The sequence below is a fragment of the Ornithorhynchus anatinus genome, chromosome 12, assembly GCF_004115215.2.
Source record: "Ornithorhynchus anatinus isolate Pmale09 chromosome 12, mOrnAna1.pri.v4, whole genome shotgun sequence".
Classification (NCBI taxonomy): Eukaryota; Metazoa; Chordata; class Mammalia; order Monotremata; family Ornithorhynchidae; genus Ornithorhynchus; species Ornithorhynchus anatinus.
In genome coordinates this window covers 32,896,695-32,922,741 of record NC_041739.1, presented here as the reverse complement: position 1 = coordinate 32,922,741, position 26,047 = coordinate 32,896,695, and the positions used below count along the sequence as shown (strand labels likewise).

Genomic DNA, 26,047 nt, shown 5'->3' with positions numbered 1-26,047 from the left:
TTATCTTGCCTTTGAAACATTTACGAGCTTGTTCTTTATCACCCATGAAGTAAGGGAGTATGAGAGATGAGCTAGAAAAGAAGTACCACGAGACCTTGTGGACTCCAAAGAGATATGATATATAACATACATTCTCTCTCTATGAACCTTAAATATGTCAGTGCATAGCCCTTAAAAAACAACCGAATGGCCTTAGAGAAGGCATACAGGGGAAACCCACGATATCTAATGAGGTACTAAATCTGTGCATGAATGCCCCAAGTTCTCTTCATTCATCCATTCCTTTAATTTCTCTGGGATGCTTGCTCAGAAAATAAGAACCATACACCCAAACAACTTCATACACCCCAGTCTCAAAAAGTAATTTTGCTCAGGTGAATTTGTTTTTTTGCCCTTGTGCTCTGGTACTCAGCCATTCCCAACATGAAAGAGCCACTAACAGCACAGCTTCCTGAAATACAGAGTGGGGTCAAAACATAAAATTGCAATCTATTCTCAAATGTAAAGAATGTGGTTTTTGTTCCTGCTCCTACAACCGGCCCTATATGGGTAATTTTTTTTTTTTGAAAGGGTCTGTCATGGGAAAGGAATTTAGGATCCATGGACCATTAGTTCTACCTCCAGGCCCACTCAGAAGAACCCTGACATCAGCATATTTACCTGATTGCTAAGAAGCATTTCAGACTTTTTTTTTTTTTACAATATGTGTTAAGCGCTTACTATGTACAAGGTACTGTACTAAGCACTGGTGTAGATACAGATAATCAGGTTGGACACAGTCCCTGACCCACACAGGGCTCACATTTTAGAGATGAGAAAACTGAGGCACATAGAGTTTAAGCGACTTGTCCAAGGTCACACAGCAGGCAAGTGGCAGATCTGGGATTAAAACCCAGGTTCTCTAAATCCCAGATCCATGCTCTTTCCACTAGGCAACACTACCTTTAGCCCTGATCCCTCATCCTTATCCTGACTGAGGTCCTCGCTAGGCTTGGGGCAGCTTCAGAGTCCAGGCAGGTTGGGTATGGACTGCGTGGGGGATGGAGGAGCGGTCAGGCTGCCATAACCCACGGTTAGAAGCTATTCCTTGGGGAGAATCTTGGACCAACTGGGGGACACCTTAAAGGCAATCTCACAAGTTTTTTTAGGCTCGTCCTCAGCGTCATACTTTCCAGTAATCCATGATGCACTATGAAAAAAATCAGATTATCTTGCATCTACCCCAGGGTGTAGTACAGTTATTGGCATTTAGTAAAGGCTTAGCAATACCACAGCTATTTTTAAAAATCATTCATACAAGCCCCGTTTCATGTGCTGGTTAATGAGTCAGACTCCTTGCCTTGGCATAGCACTAGTTTTTCCAAAATGCTTTCATACCACCCATCTCATTTTGTCCTTCCAACACCCCGGTGAGCTAAGGAGAGGCAGGGATTATTATCCACATTTTACTGATGGGAAAACTCAGGAACAGAGTGGGTAAGTGACTTACGCAAAGTCACATATCAGGTCAGTAGCCGAACAAGGATTATAACCCAAATCCTCTTATTCCCAGTCCCATTCTCTTTCCACTATTCCTCATTACTTCCCATAATGGTACAATAAGAAAAAAATAAATTTCAGTCACCTGACATTCATAATTTTTTTTAATCTCTCTGACTATATTAAAGGATGGACCTGAATATCAAGATTTCAGTTGAAGGTCTGATTATAAATTTCATAAAGCAGATTCTTTATCTCCAACCAATATGACTTCAAAAAGTCACAGCTAGTTTCCATAATTATCTTTTCAGACCTTTCTGAATATGAGACAAGTCACTACCATCATTACAGGAAATTACTCCGTAAACTTTTCTGTAAACAAATTAAGTTCTGATTCCACATAAGGAAAGCCAGTATTGCCTCAAACTACCCCCAGAGCTGAATAAGCACATAGGGTCACTAGAGTGTGGTTAAAAATGGATTGAGAGCCTTAGAATAGAAAATAAAAAGTACTTGTTGATTAGTTCTGGCAAAGCAACAAAGCTGAAATGGTACAAAAATCCACCCTCATAAAATTAATAATAGTGTATTCTTGGAATTTTATACTACCTTTCTAAGAGCTAGGTGTACTTCAAAATTTATTATGCCATTTTCTTCCCAAAACCTCTACGAATTGGGTCTGGTGGGGGAAGGTGATGTTTTACCCATTTCTCAAACTATGGTTCAGAAATGCTTACCCAAAGTCATTCTCCAAATCAGTAGCACAAATCAGGACTTAGAACCTACATTTCCAGTTCTTTCCAGATTATGAGAGAGTGCTTTTCTGCAATGTATTTCAAAAGCTGCATCAAAAAAATTAAAGCATCAAGCCAAATAAATAATATGGGTCACTAGTGCCCATACCATGGCCACAGGTCTTGAACAGGAGAGGTTTTTAGTGGAAAAGAGCAACCTGGATCTTTTAAGAATCAATAGTGTTCTTTTTCTAAGTGTCTTTGGACTCCCCAGCAGAAACAGCATCAGTCGCGATGACTGTTTTGTAATTTTCTCATGTAAAAGCTGAGTTAGCAAGAATTTGAGATGTGCAATATTCGGATCTTTAGTTCATGCTTTTAATCATTGTCTTTTGTAAAGGCAAGATCAGCTGCTTGTTTCCCTTTAATGTTTCATTAAGCTCGTTTCACTTCTGGCACTGGCTGGAGACCAGGTAACGGATCTGAGGAAGAGCTGTACGGTTCTTCTCCCTGCTTTGCCATTTTTCATCTTTTGCATTTTATCTTTCCTTTTAATTTATTTATTGGTACTCATTAAGTGTTTACTTTGTGTAAGACTCTGTATTAAGCACAGGGGTAATAATAATAATGATAATTACGGTATTTGTTAAGGACTTATTGTGTGCCAGGCCCTGTACTAAGCACTGGGGTGAATACAAGCAAATCAGGTTGGGCAGAGTCCCTGTCCCTTGTGGGGCTTGCAGTCTCAAGCCCCATTTTACAGATGAGGGAAGTGAGGCACAGAGAAGTAAAGTGACTTGCCCAAGGTCACACAGCAGACAAGGTACTACACCAGATAATCATAATTAATAATGATTATGGTCTTTGTTAAGCATTCACTATGTGCAAAGCACTGTTCTAAGTGCTGGGGTAGATACAAAGTAATCAGGTTGGACACAGTCCTTGTCCCACATGGTGCTCACAGTCTTAATTCCCATTTTATAGATGAGGGAACTGAGGTGCAGAGAATCGGGCTGGACACAGTCCATGTCTCACATGGGGCTGGCTCACAGTCTTAATCCCCATTTACAGATAATGTCACTGAGACAAAGAGACTTTAAGGCACTTGCTCAATCTCACACACAGCAGGCAAGTGGTGGAGCCAGAATTAGAACCCAGGTCCTCTGATTCCCAGGCCTGTGCTTTTTTCCCTAGTCCATGCTGCTCCTCTTTAATTCACTACCTTTCACTAATCCCCCCACCTTCAAAGTCTTATTAAGGTCACAAATCCTCCAAGAGGCCTTCCCTGATTAAGCTTTCTTTTCTCCGCCTCCCTCTCCCTCTCCCTTCTCCATTGTCAATGGCCCTGGATCTGTGACTTTTGGCATTTGATATTCACCCCACCCTCAACCCCACAGCACTTATGTACACATCTATAAATTACATATCATAAATTAATTATATTAATGCCTGTCTCTCCCTTTAGACTGTAAGCTCGTTGTGGGTAGGGAACTTGTCTACCTACTCTGTTATATTGTACTCTCCCAAGTTCTTAGTACTGTGCTCTTCACACTGTAACTACTCAATAAATACCACTGATGATGATGACGATGCTTTCTAAATCTTGCGATAAAAAAATCCAGTGGAAGCAACACTCAGCTCCATCACAATGGTAGGCCAGCAGCTCCAGAAAACAAGGGTTTTAGTAATAATAATGATGATGGTCTTTGTTAAGTGCTTACTACGTGCCAAGCGCTGTTCTAAGCACTGGGGTAGAAACAAGGTAATCAGGTGGTTCCATGTGGGGCTCACAGTCTTAATCCCCATTTTTACAGATGAAGTAACTGAGGTACAGCAAATTTAAACCACTTGCCCAAAGTGACATAGCTGACAAGTGGCAGAGCCAGGATTAGAACCCACGATCTCTGACTCCCAAACCTGTGCTCTTTCCACTAAGCCGCACTTCTTCTCAGTGCTAGTACTGCTGGTGCAGCGCTTGGCATATAGTAAGGACTTAAATACCACAATTATCATTATATACATATTTTGATGGGCTTTCTAGACACCAATTTCATCTTACTTTAATGGCCTGTGAGTGAATTTATGGATGGATGGCGACTCCAGAGCACAGCTGACCAAGCCTTTTAGGCGGCAACTGCAGCAGCCAGGACTAGATCCATTCAACCTGACTCTGGGCAAAAGTCCGTGTTAAAAAGCCATGTATTAATTCTTGTGCTTGCAGAGAGGAGGTGAAACAATCTTAAAAAAAGGCAAAATGGATTTTCCCTGAATCTTTTCTTAGTCCAAAATCATGAAAACCTTCACTTTCCTGGATGCTAATGAAAATCGATTACTGCTGTCATTATACATGACATTAAAAGTCAGTGAACAGTATAATATTGCTACATGGTATTTTGGAGCTTTAATAGTGCCACGATGGCAGGAATAATCAGTTGAAGTTACTTCAGATTATGGAAAAAAATGGAGAAAATGCAGACACAAAATGTTAAAAATTGCAATATCCTCCCAATTGGTAATAATCTATTTAAAACTAATCTAGGAAAGGGTAATCTTTGGAATGCAAAATTCATTACAGTTACACTCTCAAGATAAGGATATTGGGTTAAGCTGTCGGGGTTGAAACTAAAGTCAAAATGCCTATGAACATTCCTTGTGAAATGTCCCCCGCATCTCCAGTTTTCTGTTTGGCTGAAAGGGCCACTAAGACTGCATATTGTTTTGATATTTCTGATTCAAGCCAGGAAAAACAGAAGTGTGCCAAACTAAAAAAGAAAGGAAGGGTGGAGTAATATTTTGTTGGACTCTTTCTTCTAAAACCAACTTCTTCACTGTGCAGCCATCTTGTCTTTGTTCCTATTGACCCTTTGCTCATGACTCCTTCATCCCTGTAACTCCCTCTCCCTTCACATCTGACAGACCACCACTCTCCCCATCTTCAAAGTCTTACTGACATCCTATCTCCTCCAGGAAGCCTTCCCTGACTAAGCTCTCATCTCTTTGCCCTATTCTCCCTCCCAAAGCACTTGAAATAGCATAACAGAGGATAGAGTACAGGCCTGGGAGTCAGAAGATAATGAGTTATAATTCCGGCTCTGCCACTTGTCTGCCGTGTGACCTTGGGTAAGTCACCTCACTTTTCTTGGCCTCAATTACCTCATCTGTAAAATGGGGATTGAGACTGTGAGCTCCATGTGGGACAACGATTGTGTCCAACCCAATTTGCTTGCATCCTTCCCAGGGCTTGGTACAGTGTCTGGCAAAGAGTAAGCGCTTAACAAATACTGCAATTATTTTCCCACCCTACCCCCTCCCCTATAGCACATATGTACATGTCCTTATATTTTGTTGCTTCCCCTATTTGTAATTTATTTTAATATCCTTCTTCTCCACTACACTGAAAGTTCCTAGAGGGCAAGGATTGTGTCTATCAACTCAGGATTGGGAGCACTTAATAAGGTCCTTCGCACATAGCAAGCACTCAGTAAATACCACTGGTTGATCGACCGACTCCCAGGTCTTCAAAATATCTCGGATCATAATTCCAAGCACCCGGACCGCTGTTACTCTCAATGTAGCACTTACAGAATATTGTTCTTTAAAGTTACTGGGAAGGTGAAGGGGCAGGTTAAGACTCAAAATTCTGTCTCAGAATTAACAAAATTGCCTGTTTTACCCTTCTGGTTTGAGTCAGCTAGAATTTAAAGCTCATTACATAAAGCTCATTTTTAAAATTCCAGAAATAGTTGGTTTTAAATATAATTTCAGGTTTAGATAATAATTATGTTATTTGTCAAGCACTTACTGTGTGTCAAGCACTGTACTAAGTGCTGGGATGATATGGTGTTTTCTCTCTTTCCCAAAGTGCTAACCAACCCGTGAACTACTTATGTTTACACCTTGACATTTTATACTAATAGAAGGCTCCAATCACGCAATCATATAAGCTATGTTAGTGAAAGACTAAATGGGCTACTGAAAAGATATTTTCGAGAAATGGCAATATTCAAGTAGCGTTTTTTTATTCACATTCGATTTGTGCTTGTGTTGAGCGAGTTTAAATGGATATAATAACAGCTTCAAGAAGGAGCTGAAATTCACTGTTTATCCTTTTTATGCTTACACATTATTGAATCTTTGAAATTGTGTGGAAAAACACAACTATAAATCAAGACAAGGGCGCATGGTTTGAAATCTTATCTTCTAGATTGCCCAAACCAGTGTTTTACTGATAGTGGTAGAGGTATATTTCTGGCCTCATGCCATTCCAGTAAACAGAATCCAATCTTTTACTTCCCTTTTAATTCCTCTGGTTGCTTCTCTGGGATTAATCAATGGGATTCCATAGAGGTAACTGACCAGTGACCTATTGTGTGAGATGAAGAAGGTTGTATTGGATCAATGGCTGTAGTGATGAAGAACATTTCCTACCCTCCGGTGACTGAGAATAGAATGTAATTTTGCTGTCTTGTCATTGGTTCTATTGCACTGTGCCCCTTATTCCTGCCAAACTCAGTTTAGTCACTTGACTGTTCTGATTCTTGGGAAGGTGACCTGGCCCCCTTCCTCACGGGAACTCCGCTTTAACAGGTCCGGAATTCTATTTTGCTGCCATTCATGTACCCTCCCAGAGTGGTTCCAGAGAAAATGAGATTAGTATTTCAACATAATGATTTTTAGATAGTCCTAAATGGGTAGAAATTGTGTTTAAAAGGGACTATCAGTACCATTTGTTGAGACAAGTTCCTCAGCTTGCTACCTAGTGTGAAACAGGACATTAGTGTGAAAAGATTGAAATAGGGGACTAGAGAGCAAAATGTTTCGATACACTTACTTTTCAAATTGGAAACTCTGGATTATGCTTGGAAGGTCATTCTTGCTTGGTATTTGCACGTCATTCTTGGGATTTGGTAAAGTTTGGCACTACCAAACAGTCTATAAATGCCCTGACATTTTATACAAAAGTGCAGGAAAGAACTCAGCTGTCTGGGCGGAAAAAGTTACTTAATTCCATGTTGCTCAAGTTTCACTTGGGTCATTAACGTTTCATTTTTTGTGAAAAATTCATTAGCCGCCACCTTTTCCTTGACAAGAAGGGAGAAAAGCTATGATTTTCAGCCATTCTTGAAAGAGCTACTGCCATTTTTAGGTGGAGTCGGATTTTCTAACAAAAGTCATGTTTATTTCTGTCACAGAGCAAATTCTAAAGTGGTTTAGAAATGCTCTAAATATTTGGTTTTTCACTCCCAAGAACAGTGACCATTTGTAAGGGCTGACTAGGGTTTAGCCCTGGTGAGGACAGGTGGTGGCCCTGAGTCTCTTCAGTAACAATTTACTCAAAGAGAGGAAAACATCCCGAGACTTCTTCTGAGGTAAACACTGTAAGGATACCCTCTCACTTTCCATTGCTTAGCTCAAGAGCTCTAGCTCCCTGGAAACAGTTATGCATAAATGACTTGACATTTTATACAGAAATAGAGGAAAGAATTCAGCTGTCTGGGGGAAAATAAAGTTACTCAACTCCAGGTTGATCAAGTTTCACTACTGTCATTAATGTTTCACATTAATGGGGCAACAGCATGTGGTCCTAGAGGCAGAAGCATTTCTACTGTTTCACATTTTCCCGTGCTTCCTTTGATCGGCCTTTCAAGGAGATGCTTTGCGATGGAAACTTTGCAGTAAGTCAGTGGGAGGAAGGGGAAAGATGAAATTTTCCAGTACCCCAGTCTTCTCAGTACACACTGGGTCCTGATCATGATGTATTTGTAAACCTCTTACTGTGTGTTAAGCACTAAACACTCTAAGCACTGGGGGAGATACAAACTAATCAGGTTGGACACAGTGTCTGTCTCACATGATGATGAGGTTGGTATTTGTAAAGCACTTACTAGGTGTCAAGCACTGTTCTAAGCGCTGGGGAAGATAGAGAAGCAGCATAGCATAGTGGCAAGAGCACGGGTTTGGGAGTCAGAGGTCATGGGTTCTAATTCTGGCTCTGCCACTTGTCTGCTGTGTGACCTTGGGCAAACCACTTAACTTCTCTGTGCCTCAGTTACCTCCTCTGCAAAAATAGGGGTTAAGAATGTGAATTTCACATGGGACAACCTGATTACATTATTTACCCCAGCGCTTAGTACAGTGCTTGGCACATAGTAAGCACTTAACAAATACCATTGTTATTATTATTATTAGATTCAATTTAATCACTTTGGACACAGTCCCTGTCCCACATGGGGCTCACAGTATTAATCCCCATTTTACAGATGAAATAACTGAGCCACAGAGAAGTGAAGTGACTTGCAGGGAACTGAGGCACAGAGAAGTAAAGTGACTTGCCCATGGTCCCAGAGCAGACAAATGGCAGAGCTGGAATTAGAACCCAGGTCCTTCAGACTCCCAGGCCTGGGATTCTATCCACTAGATCACGCGGCTTCTCCATGCACTGCACAGAACTGATGCCCAGCAGGGCTTTATCTCTACCTGGCTGTTGGTGACAGCAAATCCAGAAGGTCTGAACAGTTTGGTTTAGAGCCAGAAAATGACACTAGAATTTAGGGACACTGGAAACTACACAATCCAGAGTGCTGCTGGCTGAAATCTTGATAGCACATCTAACAGCTCAAACCCATACTACTCTGTTGTATCATACTCCATCATGCAGAGAATAAAGAGTACTGCTGATGATTCTCTCCTGCTTTAACTCTACTCTCTCCTCTACCTGGCAATAATACTTCTCCAGCCTTATTGGATCCCATGTGCGTGGCCTGTGCCAGCTCTTTCAGACATTTAACCCCCTCCTCAAACCTCTTGTTCCCCCCACCTTCTATCTTTCACCCAGTGACCTCGTCACTGCTTTATAGGTAAAATTGAAGCCATCCGACAAGATCTTAAAATCTCCTCTGCTCCTCTCCACTCTCTTCCTTCTCCTAACCCCTCTTTGACTATCCCATCTTTCCCAACAGTATCTCAAGCCAAGATCTCCCAACTCCTCTCAAAATCTACCCCCTCCACCTGTGCCTGTGTCTTATCAAAACACTTGTCCTCTTCCCTTCCTGAATGAAATATTCAGTCACTCACTATCCGATGGGTCATTCCCCACTGATTATGGATACCTCCATGAATCCTCTATTGCAAAAAATCCTCCCCCTTTGGCCCCAGAACAACCTGAAATTATTGCTCAATTTCCCTCCTACTATTTCCTGAGCAAGTTGCTGCCTCCTGCTACCTGCTGCCTCCACTTCCTCTCTTCGACCCCCTTCAGTTTGGCTTCCCCCCTTCATTCCACAGAACTGATGCTCTCTAATGGCCACCAATGACCTCCTTCTTGCTAAATTCAATGGCCTCTATTCCGGCTTAATCTTCCTCAATTTCTCCCCTTCCTTCAATATATGGACTACCTCCTTCTCTTGGAAATATGATCTAGGTCTGATTTCTCCAACACTGTTCTCTCCTGGTTCTCCTCCTACCTCTCTGACTATGTCTTCTCAGTCTCTTCTGTGGGCTCCTCCTCTGCTTCCCACCCTCTCACTGTGGGTGGCCCTCAAGGGGTCTCGAGTCCCCTTCTATTCTTCATCTACATCCACGCCTTTGGAGAATTCATTCACCCCCCTGCCTTAGACTACCATATCTATAGGATGATGTCCCAATCTTGCTCTTCCGCCCCAAACTCTGTCCTTCTCTGTAGTCTCACATTTTTTTCCTGGCTTCAGGACATCTCTACTTGGTTGCCCCACTGACACCTCAAACTTAACATTTCCAAAAGAAAACTTCTCATCTTTCCACCAAAACCTTGTTCCCCTGATTAGCCTATCACCACAGAAAATACCACTATCCTCCCTGTTTCACAAGCCCGTAACCTTGGTGCCATCCTCCACTCATCCCTCTCACTCAGTTCACACACTTTGTCACCAAATCCTGTCAGTTCTACATTCACATCTCTAAAATCTTCCTTTTCCTCTACAAACTGCTACTATGCTGACCCAAGTATTTATATTCTGTCTTAACGATTACATCATCCTTCGCACTGACCTTCCAGCCCATAGTCTCTCTCCTCTTCTCAAAGCTTCTCTCAAAGATAGCCACCCCAGAGCTTCTCTGAAAATGGTCACTCCTCAGCTACTCTCAGATTGCCACCTACAGCTTCGCTCAAAGATGGCCACTATGCAGTTTTTCCTAAAAATGGCCATATCCCTGCCTTTTTCAAGGATGGTATCATTGGTGAGTGTCTTAAAATTGGCCTTTCTCAAAGACAGCCAAACTGTTGTACTCCTCACGAAGCTGGTTTGTTAGCAGGGTATAAATTGGGGTGGGCCTGGGAGCTCAGTCGATGAGTTGCCAGAGAGGCAGCTGTGGAAAAACATGCTCTTCTGCAAGACATTCAATGAGATACACGCACATAGAGTGACTTGATAGTGTCACATAGAATCCCCCCACACGCAGACTGTAAGCTTTAATTGGGCAGGGAACATTTCTGACAATTCTGTCTTACTGCGCTCTCCTAAATGTGGGCTTATTGTACTCTCCTAAGTGTGGAGCGAGCACAGGCCTGGGAGTCAGAAGGATCTGGGTCCTAATTCCCAGCTCCGTCATTTGCTGGTGTGACCTTGGACAAATGACTTCACTTCTCTGTGCCTCAGTCCCCTTATCTGTAAAGACTGTGAGCCCTATGTGGAACAAGGACTGTGTCTAACCCGATTATCTTATATCTACCACAGAGCTTAGAAGAGTACCCGGTCTGGCTTAAATTCCACGATTATTATAATTACTACAATGCTCAGCACATAGTAAGCAGGGAAGCAGTGTGGCTCAGTGGAAAGAGCCTGGGCTTCGGAGTCGGAGGTCATGGGTTCGACTACCGGCTCTGCCACTTGTCAGCTGTGTAACTGTGGGCAAGTCACTTCACTTCTCTGGGCCTCAGTTACCTCATCTGTCAAATGGGGATTAACTGTGAGCCTCATGTGGGATGACTTGATTATCCTGTATCTACCCCAGCGCTTGGAACAGTGCTCTGCACATAGTAAGTGCTCAATAAATACTATGGAATGAATAGTAAGCTTTCAAAACCATTGATGAAGATGAAGATGATGATGAGGGGTGCTTGAAGCCAGCCCTTGTGGGAAGGGAAAGTTCCTGGGTGAATTGGCAGACCAAGCTGGATGCCCACATTCATCACTTTTCCAGATTGGACTTGGTCTCAGGCTGACGAGAGAAATGAGATACTCCTAGTAGTAGTAAAGAAAGGAATAAGGTCTTGGGTCCACCCCGCTTGTCTCTTATTTATGCTTTTATAACCAGCCCATTTTGTTGTAGGCTGAATCTGGATAAAATGACTCATCCAGCAACAGAAAGCTTTTAAAAACAATGTCTGTTCCTCAAATAGTTTGGACTTTAAATTTCTTTGTAAAAGGCTATTGCAGTTTGAATTGGATGCTTCTTTCTGAACTTCTGTCGCATCATTTGAACCTCTTTGATCTGTTCTTGTTGCCTAGAAATCTCAAGAGAACAGCTGTCTCATGGGATTTGGGAACTATATTTCTAAACACCAGAGTAAAGCCAGTTTTATGTCAAGCCTCAGAAGGAACCAATACAAACAATCTTCTACTTGGACTGAAAACCTAAATATATCAGATACGACTGAGCATGTGGTCCAGCTGTTTTCCATAGTTCAAGATGATACTACCGGCAGAGAGATCATATGGGTATGATTTGAAATTTCACAGAGAAAGCAATCTATCTTCACTTTTGTGAGAAATCAGGTCAGCGATACAGTGGTTTAAATGACTAGCTTGCAATGCATTATGTAACACAGATCGTCCTTTTCATTATCGCAGAATAGTGGACAACACAGGGTAATTCTGCCTTTCAGAAATGAACCCAGGCTAGGATAAATTCACATTGTCCCTCTCATTCTCCACCTTAATATTCTCCCTGATCCTGCAGGAGTTGCCTGACCTAAGTACTTCAGGCACTATGAAGAACTGTTCAGCTGGAATCAAACAGACTCTCTTCTTACCCCGCTGTGAGTGTGAATCCCCATAAGTGGTGACTCACACCATTTGGCAAACCCTCCTCTGATACAATAGTACTACAAACCTTCTAAAACAACGAGTGTCAACTTCAGGCCTAAGTGAATGGAAACAAGATTTTACAAAATCTCTTTCTTCATATACACACATTCTATAGGAGCGTTTTCTTCCCAGCTGCTGACACCTGGGAAAAGCACAGAATTCCCAATAATTGCTAACTGGTGAGATAACTGGTGAAGCAGCGTGGCGCAGTGGAAAGAGCACGGGCTTTGGAGTCAGGGCTCATGAGTTCGAATCCCAGCTCTGCCACTTGTCAGCTGTGTGACTGTGGGCAAGTCACTTAACTTCTCTGTGCCTCAGTTCCCTCATCTGTAAAATGGGGATTAAGACTGTGAGCCCCACGTTGGGACAACCTGATTCCCCTGTGTCTACCCCAGCGCTTAGAACAGTGCTCTGCACATAGTAAGCGCTTAACAAATACCAACATTATTATAACGCTTAAAGTGACGTGAACTTTCCCTGTTGAACGATTTCCAGGAAGTCCTCCCATTGTAATAACCAAAAGATGGGATACAAGGAAAAATCTGCTAGCCAAATTGTAGGTCTTGGTGTTATAAGAATTTTCATGACTTTTCCACTTTTAATAATAATAATAATAATGTTGGTATTCGTTAAGTGCTTACTATGTGCAGAGCACTGTTCTAAGCGCTGGGGTAAACACAGGGGAATCAGGTTGTCCCACGTGGGGCTCACAGTCTTCATCCCCATTTTACAGATGAGGGAACTGAGGCACAGAGAAGTTAAGTGACTTGCCCACAGTCACACAGCTGACAAGTGGCAGAGCTGGGATTCGAACTCATGAGCCCTGACTCCAGGGCCCATGCTCTTTCCACTGCGCCACGCTGCTTCACTTTTATTTGCCAAGAGTGGCCTTTCCAAAAAAAAAAAAAAATGCACAACTCTAATATAGTTATGCAAGAATGCTTTCTAACACCTATTGCTATCTGGAGAACCCAGCTTAATGAAAAGCAATATAAAAATATACATCTTCAATGATAGCAAGAATAAAAAATAATAACAATTGTTAAGAACAATCTATGCGTCAAGCACTGTGCTACACACTGAAGTTGATGAAATAAAATCAGATCAGACAGTCTTTGTCCCACATGGGGTTCACAGTCTAAGGGGAAGGATGGATAGGCATTTAATCTACATTTTACAGTTCGGCACAGAGAAGTTAAGTGACATGCTGAAGGTCACCCAGCGGGCAACAGAAGAGCCGGGATCACAACCCAGGTCTCCGGATACTCAATCCTATGCTCTTTCCACTAGGTCTCACTGCTTCTACACACACCCCCAAACCCCAAATAATTTAAACTGCTATAATGCAGTTCCTTATTTGGGTCTCTGCCAAACCCAATCTTGGAACGATGCAGAATTTTTATTAGTTTTCATTCCATGCTTATAACTGTAGCCATATGCTATCGCATATTGTTGATCCTGAATTACTATTGAATTTTAAAACAGAACAAGATACTCTAGCCCTGATTCGGGGTTAATATGGTTTGTTAGCCAAGACAGCTGTCTCTCCATCCATCTCTCTGAACAGCAACCATAGTCTCTAATATACATGCACTGGCTTCTAGATTCCAGGAAACTCAGAGATTGCTGTACTAACAGGAGGAAAACTAAAAATAATAATGGATTTTTTTAAGTGCTTACTATGTTTCAAACACTGTTCTAAGCACTGGGGTAGATACAAACTAATCAGGTTGAACCCAGTCCCGGTCCCACATAGGGCTCACAGTCTTAATCCCCATTTTACCGAGGAGGTAACTGAGGCACAGAGAAGTTAAGTGACTTACCCAAGGTCACACAGCAGACAAGTGGTGGAGCTGGGATTAGAACCTATGTACTCTGACTCCCCAGTCCATGCTCTCTTCACTAAGCCACACCGTTTCTGTATGAGAAGCAGAGAAGTATGAGCAGCGGTGTGGACTAGAGAATAGACCATGGGCCTGGGAAAATTACTAATTTACAACTGTATTTTACTGGTCCACTTTTCCTTAGGTAGGTTTATTGGTCACAGAGGCGAGGAAATCATAATTACTTTCTACTACCCCAAATAAACTGTAATCTCTCTCTAGCTAGCCGAGGCTGCCCACTTACCAGGCAGCTATGTCTTCACACTAAGTATTAAAATTGATGATAAAGAGTCATAAAGTCAAATATCAGATGATGAAAAGCTTCTCGTTTCACGATCCTCTCTAAATTCATTCCCTCTGCTCTTAAATCAAGTACTACCATGTACTGACCTTCAGCGTCAGGCACAAACTGTATAACAACTTGGTGCACAATCCCAGCACTGTATACGGAACTTGAATGCACCTAAACGTAAAAGTTAAAAAGTCTACAATTGCCAAGTCCAAAAGGTAGCCAAAAGTGTTGAATTATCTTCCATCTATTCCCCCTCCTTTCCCCTAAAGCCACCTCATTAAATATTAGTGCTAAAATGAAGGGTCCACTTAAGGTGAATTGGTATAAAGCTGAGCATGAGGACGTGGGAGTGTTTAGGCAGGGTTCTTGCAATGTTCTGATTAAAATTTTGGCAAGTATTAGCTAGTGAGGAGGAAGGAATATGCTCATTGCCTACTCATCCTAAACTCTAAAGTGATCTTATCAATCATCGTATTGATTGAGGATTTACTGTGGGCAAAGCACTGTACACTAAGCACTCTGGAGAGTACAACACAACAGAGTAGGTTGGTAGACACGTTCCCTGCTCACAACGAGCTTACAGTCTAGAGGGTCTTGTTTTTTGGATTTTGCCACTAGCAATATAAATGTATAAACTGCAGAGATGTACAATTTTCACCACCAAAATGAAAATAAAATATCATTAATCTCCAATATAATTATTTTAGTAAGACACTGGTTGAAAACCTGCACTTTCTAAGACTAAGGACTACCTTAGATTATTTTGGAAGAATTCCAATGATGTTCATCATGGTGCCTGATTTGTTTTTTAATCCTCTTCACTGGAAGGTTAATGGCCTGACATGCCAGTAGTTAAAGAAGGGCTATGTTTGGCTGTTTGGTGTTGCTGTAAAATAGAATCAGTTAATACGTACAGGATTTAGAAGAATGGTGAGAAAGAGTTCACCCCCTTGGATACTTTTGTCCAGTTCTTGAGGCCCTCCTGGATATTCTTTGTAGAAAATTGTGTGGGTGAACAATCCACACGTCTGTCGTGGAAGTACCTGAAGAAAAAGAGGAATATGGTGATTTGGATTAATCAACCAATAGTATTTTTTGAGTGTTTACTTGTGTGGAATGGAGTTTTTCCACCTTCCTGCATCTTCAGTAATTTCATATTAATTCATTCGTTGTTCCAGTTGCGATCACTTCATTGAACAAGAGTTGATGCAGGGGCAATTTTGCAGATGTTTGACATCAGCCACCTATATAGTTTCAAAAATTCTACTTAGGTCATTCTGTCAGTTTCATGTACGTAAATGGGTGGATTTTTTTCCTATTTCCTCCCAAGATTTTAGGAGCGGAAAACTATCTCCTATCACTCTATTTATTAAAAGCCAAATGGGATTTCTCAAATACCAAATTCTTCAATATATATTTGCTGTGAATCATCTTGCTCCTGTGGTGCAGCATAACACTGTACCCAGATTCATGGATCTAAAATAATTGGCTCAACCTTTTCTTCACCCAGAAATTCAAATGGGATCCTCACTAGTGAATTATATATGTATAACATGAGCAAAAATTAGGATAACATTTCTATCGAATGCCCAAGACGTACAGAAAATCTAGTGAAAAACAAATGATTTTCCATGCCCATTCTTCTAGCCACTTAATTAAGGCAACCAACTGAGTGATGAACACGTGCTAATAATTTCCTTATGAATACTTTTCTCATTAGGTTGAGCCTTTTACAGTCAACACAAAGGCAGTATATTATTAGAGTATCAGTTTGAAAATGTGGAGCTTTCATGTTGTAATACAACTATAACTACATGCGATGAGGAGGAGGAGGAGAATAGTGGATAGTTTCCTGTTAAAAATAGCATGCCTATTTCACTCTGGTCAGAAAGACTAGGAGACCTATACAAAGGAAATGATGAGAGAGAGAGAGAGAGAGAGAGAGAGAGAGAGAAGGAGAGGAGAGAGAGGAGAGAGAATGAATATGCATGTGGTAATTTCCATTATTTCAAAGCCATAGATCACTTTGAATGTGAAATCAAACATGGTTCTCTGCTATCTTTTACAGGACAGGTTTTGTGTTTTCTAAACTTATTATTTAGTGATATTTACAGGAAACACCTGGAGAGTTAGAGATCTGATTGCCCAAACATTATGAACCATATCAGTTTTGGGGATCCACAAGTCTGGCAAATGCATCTCTGAGCCAGCAATTTTGAAGATATTTTAAAGATCTACAGCTTAATGGAATTGGCAAGACGTATAACTGTTGTTTAAAGTGAGTGATGCCACGTTTCTATTTCCAAGAAATAATTATAAATGGCTTCCTAATTGTGTGGGAAATTCTTCTTCTTCCGAGAGAGGGCTTCTTCAAACTGTTTGAATTGTCCTCTCCATTTTTTTCCTTCAGGGAAGAAGGAGATTTCTGGAACGAAAAGCCATGGAGAAGCAATCCAGCTCACCATGATGCTGTTGTGGATGAATCCGCGTCTGTACCGAGCAGGTTTCAGATGTGGATACTCTTCAGTGCTGGTGACTTTTATTCCCCAGACCTTCTTCCAGGCCTCATAGAGCTGGATATGGACCGGGTACACTCCGGAGTGATGTGGGGCCACCGCGTACCCCATGTCAATAGGGATCCCGTGCTCCTGAAACAACACCAAGGAACCATGTTGGAATGGTGGTCCATCCTTCCATTTCTCAGAATTCAATAATGGAATTGTGGCAGCTGACCCTGGATCACTCACATGATGAGGATGTTGTTATTTGGTAAGTGTTTTCTATGTGCCAGGCACTGTACTAAGCACTAGGGTGTATACAAGCAAATCAAGTTGGACACAGTCCCTCTCCCATGTGGGACTCAGTCTCAATCCCATTTTTATAGATGAGGTAACTGAGGCACAGAGAAGTGAAGTGACTTGCCCAGAGTCCCACGAAGACAAGTGGTGGAGCCGGGATTAGAACTCATAACCTTCTGACTCCCAGGCCTGTGCTCTAAATAAAATCAATTTGTTACTGTCTTTATTTTTCATACTTATACCCCCTCCCTTAAATGATCATTTTCATTATAAAGGAATCATTCATCAAGGTTATAAATAAAAGTCTCAATAAAATTTTAAACCTCCTGGATCAATAAGGATGACTGCCATCATCTTTTACAGTTCATAAAACCTAGGAAGAAAATTCAGGTTGGAACAATATGCAAATGACATACGCCATTATATACAAACGTCTGCTCTTCAGTATTGCTTCAGTACAGAAAATGGAGTTCACGTATTTCCCACTTTCTGATCATAATGCGAAGAACTCTTTATTCTATATCCCAAGTTATCTCTGCTGAATCAAAACTCTGTGTTTTCTCCCAACAGCTGTAGGGAGAACAAGGTCATAGACTTTGTCTAAATTGATTATCATGTATTTGCCCCAGGACTTAGACCCATAGCACATGCTTAAATAATAATAATAATGTTGGTATTTGTTAAGCACTTACTATGTGCCGAGCACTGTTCTAAGCGCTGGGGTAGATACAGGGTAATCAAGTCGTCCCACGTTAGACTCACAGTCGTAATCCGCATTTTACAGATGAAGTAACTGAGACACCGAGAAGGTAAATGACGTGCCCAAAGTCCCAGAGCTGACAGGAGGTGGAGCCGAGATTAGAACCTATGACCTCTGACTCCTAAACCCGTGCTCTTTCCACTGAGCCACCCTGCTTAATACCATAACTAAGTCAAAAGAGTAAAATTAGGTAATTCAGGCTACAGAAGGAGTCATGTAGTTGAAAAAAATAAAGGTCACAAATGTCAAATTTTTGTTTTGCCTATTTTCATGTTACCCTCATTTTGGATCCTTGTCTCATGCTCAACATTTGGGGTGTAGATGTTCAGGGAACATGAAAAAGTCCTAGACACCAAGAGGTTAAAACCCCCCACAATCAATGGATAGAAGCAAAATGCCAAGTAACTATCTATTCTGGAAAAAAAAGGCATTTCACTCTTGACAAGCGATAAAATGAATCCCAGAACTTTCTTGGGAAAAAAAAAGAGGTAAAAGTAATTGATTCAGTGAGGAGGGGAGAAGGGGCCAGTTTAAAGAAAAAAAGTTTTATTATATTTATTGATTTCTCTGGGCTCAATGTAATGCTACTCATAAGGTCACCTTATCACACTGGCAACTTGAGAGCAATCAAAATAGGAAATCACAGTAGATAATTTGCAGTTGTACTTCCCTTCATCTAAATGGTGCCACCAAATGGGAAAAGTTTATGGATTGTGGTGCACAGTTGGGGACACTGGAACATTTCTGTCTTTTCTGTCTGGAACTTCAGTTGTCAGAGGCCTTGTAGAACACAGCCTCACCTACTTATTTTTATAGGAACCAAACCCTGTTGGCAAGGGCATTAGAAAACACATCTAGTAAAATATCATTAATGTGCATAAGCAGACACAGGAAAATACCAATGCCACAGAGAAAACCAAAGGTTAAAAACAAAATGCCAATATTTTCTTTCCCTGACTCTTCTCATAACGACAGGTCTTCAAACAACCAACGTGGGGCCTCTGGGATGTCAAAATATTTTAATTTTTCTGACAATTTCTATACAACTAGTACTACTTTTCCTGTTACTAATATGTTATTTCCCTCTCATAGATGCCTCTATCATAGTAGCAGAACTCCTATGAAGCAGATTATTCTACTTCATTTTACTCAAAGGGGGTGGGGTGAGGGCAAGAGAAGAAAAAAAAGACTTGCATAACCTTGCTTTGGTATAGTTAATCACGGGTTAGACTAACATGAATGTGTGAGGATTGGGGAGAGAGAGATAAGAAGGGAACGGTTCTGCCAGAGTTCATGGATCCTAAATGCTTCACATACATCACTGACTCGAATACCAGCATATGAAGATTTTGGGGGCCATTATGGGTGAACAATTTGAATAAGGGGCATTTGTTAGGATCACACATGTTCTGAGCATCCTATCAAATCTACTTATCACTAGTAGAAAGAGTTTATTAATAATTATAATAATCATAATCATAATGGTATTTGGTAAGTGTTTATTTCATTCTAAGTGCTGGGTAGTTACAAGATAATCTGTTTGGAAACAATCCCTGTCCCACATAGGGCTCACAGTCTTAACCCCCATTTTACCGATGAGGGAACTGAGGCACAGAGAAGAAAATGACTTGCTCAAGGTCACATAGACAGGTGGTGAAGTGGGATTAGAACCCATGACCTTCTGACTCTCAGGCCTGTGCTCCATCCACTAGCCCATGCTGCCCATCGTAACTATGGCCCAAAATGCTGCTGCCTCCCGAATGACCTACAACATTGTGGGCAGGGAATGTGCCTACCAACTCTCTTGTGGTATACTCTCCCATGTGCTTAGAACAGCGCCCTGAGCACAGTAAGTGCTCAATAAATACCACTGAAAGATGATTGGCAACTGCCAATGATAAGATGCCACTGGATGTCAGCCTGGTCAGCTTGTAGAAATTCTAGTGAAAGACATGGGATTTTGAAGAAGGTGGGAGCATTACTAACCCATCTGGTCTGACTAGGCTTTGAGGTATAAAATTACCAGAGTAACCCTCAGATGCAAAACTCTTGGAGAGATAAAATTCTGTAAACTCTTGCCGGGCAGTTGATATTTCAGTAAATGGTAATGTAGGGATCAGGATACAATCAATTCAAGAGAGAAGGACTGCAATGATCCCCAGATGAGGCTGTTGGCTACTTTCATTCATTCAATAGTATTTATTGAAGGGCAGTTGATAGACTTCTTGATGGGTTAGGATTATGCAATTACTAGACAATGACTCAAGAAGCAGTGTGGCCTAGTGGAAAGAGCACAGGACTAGGAGTTCAGAAGAACTGGGTTCTAATCTTAGCTCTGCCACTTGCTTGCTGTGAGACCTTGGGAAGCCATGTAACTTCTCTGTTTCTCAGTTTCCTCTTTTGTATGGTATTTGTGAGGCAGTTAGTGAATGTCAGGCATTGTTCTAAATGCTGGGGTAGACACAACTTAATCAGAATGTAACAGTCTCACATGGGGCTCACAGTCTAATTAGGAGGGAAAACATCCCCATTTTATAGTTGAAGAAACTGAGGCACAGAAAATAATAAGAATGATGGTATTTAAGTGCTTACTATATGCCAAGCACTGTTATAAGTGCTAGGGAAGATACAAGCTATTCAAGTTGTCCCACGTGAGGCACACACTCTTAATCTCCATTTTATAGATGAGGTAACTGAGGCACAGAGAAGTTAAGTGACTTGCCCAAGTCACACAGCTGAGAAGTGGCAGAGCCAGGATTAGAACCCATGACCTCTGACTCACAAACCTGTGCTCTTTCCACTAAGTCATGCTGCTTCTCTACTTTCTTCTAGAAAAGTTAAGTAACTTGTCCAAGGTAATACAGCTAGCATTTGGCAGAAACAGGATTAGAACTCAGGTGCTCTGACTCCCAGACCTGTGGTCTTTCCACTGGTGCAGAAAAATAGTAGGCTACGAAAAATAGAATGGCTTAGTGGAAAGAACATGGGCCTGGGAGTCAGAGCATCTGGGATTTAAGCCCAGGTCTAATCCTGGTTCCGCCAATTGCCTGTTGTGTGACCTTGGACACACCACTTAACTGTCAGTTCCTCAGTTGCCTCATCTGTAAAATGGGGATGCAATGCCTGTTCTCCCTCCTGTTTGGACTGGGAGCCTCACGTGGGCGCGGGACTGTGTGCCACTTGATTGTCTTGTATCTACCCCAGTGCTTACAACAGTACTTGACACATAATAACCACTGAACAAATACCACTAAAAGGCCCCCAGCCTCACCCCCCAAATAACCTCAGCAAAAAAAAAAAAACAAAAACCTATTCTTCCTACTTAGACGGTGAGCCACAGATGTAATGAGTCCGATCTGCCTCTATAGGGTCTACCCCAGGACTCAGTGTACTGCTTGGTATATAGCAAGCCATTAATAAATTCCATAATTAAACTCATCTTCTCACCATTCCTTGATTCTCCTGCTTTCTCTGGGCCCTTCCTTCAGGCTTGAAGTCCTTTCAAATTTATCAGTTTACTGCTCTCCCTAACTTCAGTGCTCTCCTGAAAACCCACTTCCGCCAGGAGACATTTTCCAATTAACTTCCACCCTCCAGTCACATCAACCCAACTGCCCCCTTAGCGCTTCTGTTTATACAATAAGCCTTAGGAATAGATCAAATTATGTTCACTAATTTTTTTCACTCATTTCTTCAACCTATTACCAGTTGTACCATTGCTCTTTCCCGGCTCCCACAATTTATAAAAGAGGGGAGGCATGGTGTAGTGGATAGAGCACGGGTCTGGCAGCCAGAAGGTCATGGGTTCTAATTCTGGCCCCAACCCAGTGGGGTGGCTTGGATAGAGTCTAGATTGCTCTGTTGGTCATCTAGAAGACCTAGAAGAGCCCTGCAGCAAAATCATTTTCAAATGGGAACAGCTACACTGGGACAATTTTTTTTTTTTTTTTACTAGAACTGAGTTGTGCCTTAATTCCTCCATCATCCAAGAGAGATAATGCTCCTCTCTGAGAACCTAATTTACTAGGAAATGGTTTATACACAAGGGAGAAAAAGCCCATTCTCTATTATGTCTTTTAGTAGAACCAAGTTAACTTTGTGTCAAGTCAGACTCACTGATTTTTCACCAGGTCTTCAGGGGCACGTCTAGCCGGAATGATCTTCGGTTTTCAGAAGTGATAAAAGCAATGGAAAGTCTGACCTGAAAATTGACCAAGTTGGTCCTCACACCTTGGTCTTGGGACTCAAGTAAATGGTGATAAATCTCAGGAGGGCTTCGTGTTTAAATGGATTTTTCTTCTGTAAAGGAACCAGCACCACCTTATACAGAGCTCTTTGGGAAAAGAATCTTGGGCAGCAAACCTTTCATACCCATGACCCTGCCAAAAATGTGTGTAAGGGTCATCATGGCTCTAGGAAAGGTGAGAAAAGCTCAGTGCTCTGGTCTAGACATAACAGAAAGGGGCAGACAAATTGGCTTGGCACTTAGTTATCGAGTGGGAGAACGGAAACCCTGAAATAGAGGTATGTTGTCGCTACTGAGAATCAAACCATTTGTACCTAGGGTGAAGAGAAGCAAATCGATGGAGTTGGATTTCCATAATCTAGCCTCTTTCCAGGCCTGCTGCCACAGGAAAATTTAAGATGGATTTGGTATAGAAGAAATCTCCCTGAAATCAGGAGGAGGGAGGATTTTACAAGGGCTTTGATTATGGGGAGGGTCGTAGTAGGTCAAATTTGGAAAGGGTAGCTGTTCCAAGTCAGAGAAATAGCATGAGGGTGGGGATGATAGTGGGAGATTGGAGATGGAGGTACAATTTGAAGGTCAGTTTGGGAGAAACAGTTAGGAAGTAGCTGAAAAATTCAGTGGATATGTAAGGTGGGGTAAATTGGTGGAAAACCTTGTATCCAAGTGTGAGAAGAATGCGCTTGATGTGGGGGGGGCATGGGGAGCCAGTGGAAGATACTGAGGATCGGAGAGATGTGGGCCAAACAATGCTTCAGGAAAACGAGTCATGCATTAGGGTGTACTGGTTCAAGAACTTGTCACGTCTCATCTCAACTACTGCCTTCTCACCTTCCAAGTCCATACTTCACTCTGCCAACCATATTATTTTTTCTAATCCTCCTGTGGACATCACCCCACTTCTCCAAAACCTCCAGGGATCGTCCATCCGGCTCCACATCAAGCAGAAAATATCTACAATTAAGCTATTTTAAGATACTCAGTCAACACTCCCCACTATCTATCCTTGCTTTTCTCCCGCTACAACCCAGTCTTCACACTTCACTCCTCAAATACCAACCTATTTGCTGGGCCTCCGTCTCACGTCTCTCACCAAGGACCACCGGTTCATATTCTCCTTCATGCTTGGAACTCCTTCCCTCTTCGTAGACAGATCACCGCTCTCCCCATCTTCAAAGACCGGAAGCCTTACCTGACTCTTCTCTCATCTCCTCATCCCTTTTCTCCCTCCCTACTGCATCACAGAGAGGCATATCCATGGCATTCCTAGCTTGGGCATTGGCTAGTGAGTGGAAGGCAATCCGCTACAAGTCAAAACTCACTTGTGCTGGGCAGCGGCGGCACGGGAGAGAGTCGAGGGTGGAGACTCAAGTTTACTGCGAAGGAGGCAATGGTAAATCACTTTCATATTTTTTACCCAGAAAACTCTGTGGATCCACTACCAGAACGATTACAGATGGAAGTGGGGCGTTCTGGGAGAGATGTGACCATGGCATCTCCGTGGGTCGGAGAAGACGCGACAGCACAAGATAACACTGCATCACATATGCATTTGAGTCTGTACCCCCTAAACACTTAGCTCACACCTACACAGCAATTATGTACCTATCTTTAGACCCTCTTGCTCTCACTATCTGTAATTTAGTTTAAGGTCTGTCTCATCTGCTAGACTGTAAGCTCCCTGCATCCAGGAATATCTCTATTTACCCTATTGTACTCTCCCCAGTGCCGTACACAGTAAGTGAACATAAATGCCAGTGAAACATTGATGATGGGTTACTGAAGGGAAAGTTAGGGATATTAAAGATATCATGTGGTCCCCTGAAACATTTTATTCCCCTGAAACATTTTATTGCCACTAAGACAGAATACTGGACTGGGAGGACCATTGTTATGACCAAGTAATAATCTTTATGGTCTTATGTTTTGGATAGTCTTCTCTCCCCTGGATGCATAATAATCACTTAAACCCTTCTACAACAAAGAGAATTTCAAAGATACATGACCGACCATTTCCAAAGCAAAAAAAAGAAAAAAAGAAAAAGGTGTAGAATTTGGGAATAAAGTCTCTCTCTTGTTTTTTGTTTGTTTGCCAAATAACAGTCACTCCTAATCAGGTCCCTACTTATTTCCCAGGATAGAGCAAGAAATACTTTTTCACCCAGGCATTTGAAAAGAAAATTGGATGGGAACATAAAGGTCACTTTTGGAGTCACAAGTTTTTTTTTTTCCCTTTCTTGATTTTTTTTTCAATGAATAATTTGTCTGCATATTCCTACCACTCAACCCGAAGTGGAGAGAAGGGTTAGAGGACACACAAGAAAGGGTCAAAGGCATAAAACCTACCCTCATAACAATATTAAGTTGGCCAGAACAGACAACTCCAAGCTCTGGTAAAATCATATGAATAAATTTTGATTGAGATGGACAGCTCATTTCCTTCAGTTATTGCTTTCCAACACTACAGTGCATTCTGTCGGTGGTGTTTATCCCTTTGGGGCTAAAAGATATCGAAAAGCAAGACAGGCGCTTGACAGGACAGAGATGCTGCAGTTGAGTTAAGAGTTGCTGCTGCCAAGGAAATCATATAGATAAATACGTATTTCAGAAATATCCTGTCCTAGGGAAACTTGCTCACCCACATGCCAAATCCAAATCAGCAAGTCAAAGGCAATCACGATACAGCTCATGACAAGAAAATCCATTGGTAAGCAGTGTGAATACAAATCATAAAACAGCATCTTTCTTACAGAAAAACAATGTGCCTAAAGACTATTTTCTCTGTTACAATTTTGTTAAAAACAATGTGATGAGGAATAGAAATTAATAAGAACTTTATAAATAGTAATATAACATAATAACATAAATAATAATGGGTGCTATACATTGCCAGCCACTCACTCTAAGCTTATGAAATAGGCAACTTTTAAATAATAATAATGGTGGTAATAATTGGGGTCTTTGTTAAGCACTTACTATGTGCCAAGCACTGTACTAAGTGCTAGGGTGGATACAAGCAAATAGGGTTAGGCACAGGCCTTGTCCCACAAGGGGTTCACAATCTTAATCCTCATTTTACAGATGAGTAACCACGGCACAGAGATGCGAAGTGCCTTGCCCTGGGTCACACAGCAGACAAGTGGCAGAACTGGGACTAGAACTCTTCTGACTCCTAGGCCTGTGCTTTACCCCCTAGGCCACATTGCTTCTCAGCATAGGTGTTGAGAAGGGTTTCTTTTTAATTAACTATTTTCTTTAATTAACTTTGGGATCATCTAACAACTCCCTGCTCTTTACTGAAACTTTCCTTCTCATACAAAGGTATAAAATGTTCAAACAGCTTTCTCTTTTTAGTAAATGTGAATATATATTTCAACTTTGAAATATGCACATAAGTGATTTGGATTTCAGTTACTTTTTTAGGTTGTCAAACCACTCCTGGCAAACTTATTAAGGTTATCATCTCTCCTTCATTCAAATATTGCCTTCGTTCCTTACATTTTTCACCCATATTTCAGCACTGAGCTCCTTGTGAGCCCCATGTCGGACCTGATTATCTTGAATCCATCCCAGTGCTTAGAATCGTGCTTTGTACTGTCTCTATCTGTTGCCGAATTGTACTTTCCAAATGCTTAGTACAGTGCTCTGCACACAGTAAGCACTCAATAAATGTGATTGAATAAATGGATGGTTCACTGTAAGCGCTGAAATACTATTATAATAATAATAACCATGTTGGTACTTGTTAAGCGCTTACTATGTGCAGAGCACTGTTCTAAGCGCTGGGGTAG

The 26,047-nt window shown here is 41.6% G+C and overlaps 1 protein-coding gene across 1 annotated transcript in view; it reads right to left on the bottom strand.

Annotated features, from left to right (window-relative positions):
- Nucleotides 1–26,047, bottom strand: part of NDST4 (N-deacetylase and N-sulfotransferase 4) — a 185,913-nt gene that overhangs the window by 60,247 nt on the left and 99,619 nt on the right. The window contains exons 5-6 of the mRNA XM_039913706.1: nucleotides 16,915–17,100; nucleotides 15,367–15,495 (exon numbers count right to left, since the gene is read on the bottom strand). Of these exons, the coding sequence (XP_039769640.1) occupies nucleotides 15,367–15,495; nucleotides 16,915–17,100 (315 nt within the window). The remainder of the gene's footprint in view (nucleotides 1–15,366; nucleotides 15,496–16,914; nucleotides 17,101–26,047) is intronic.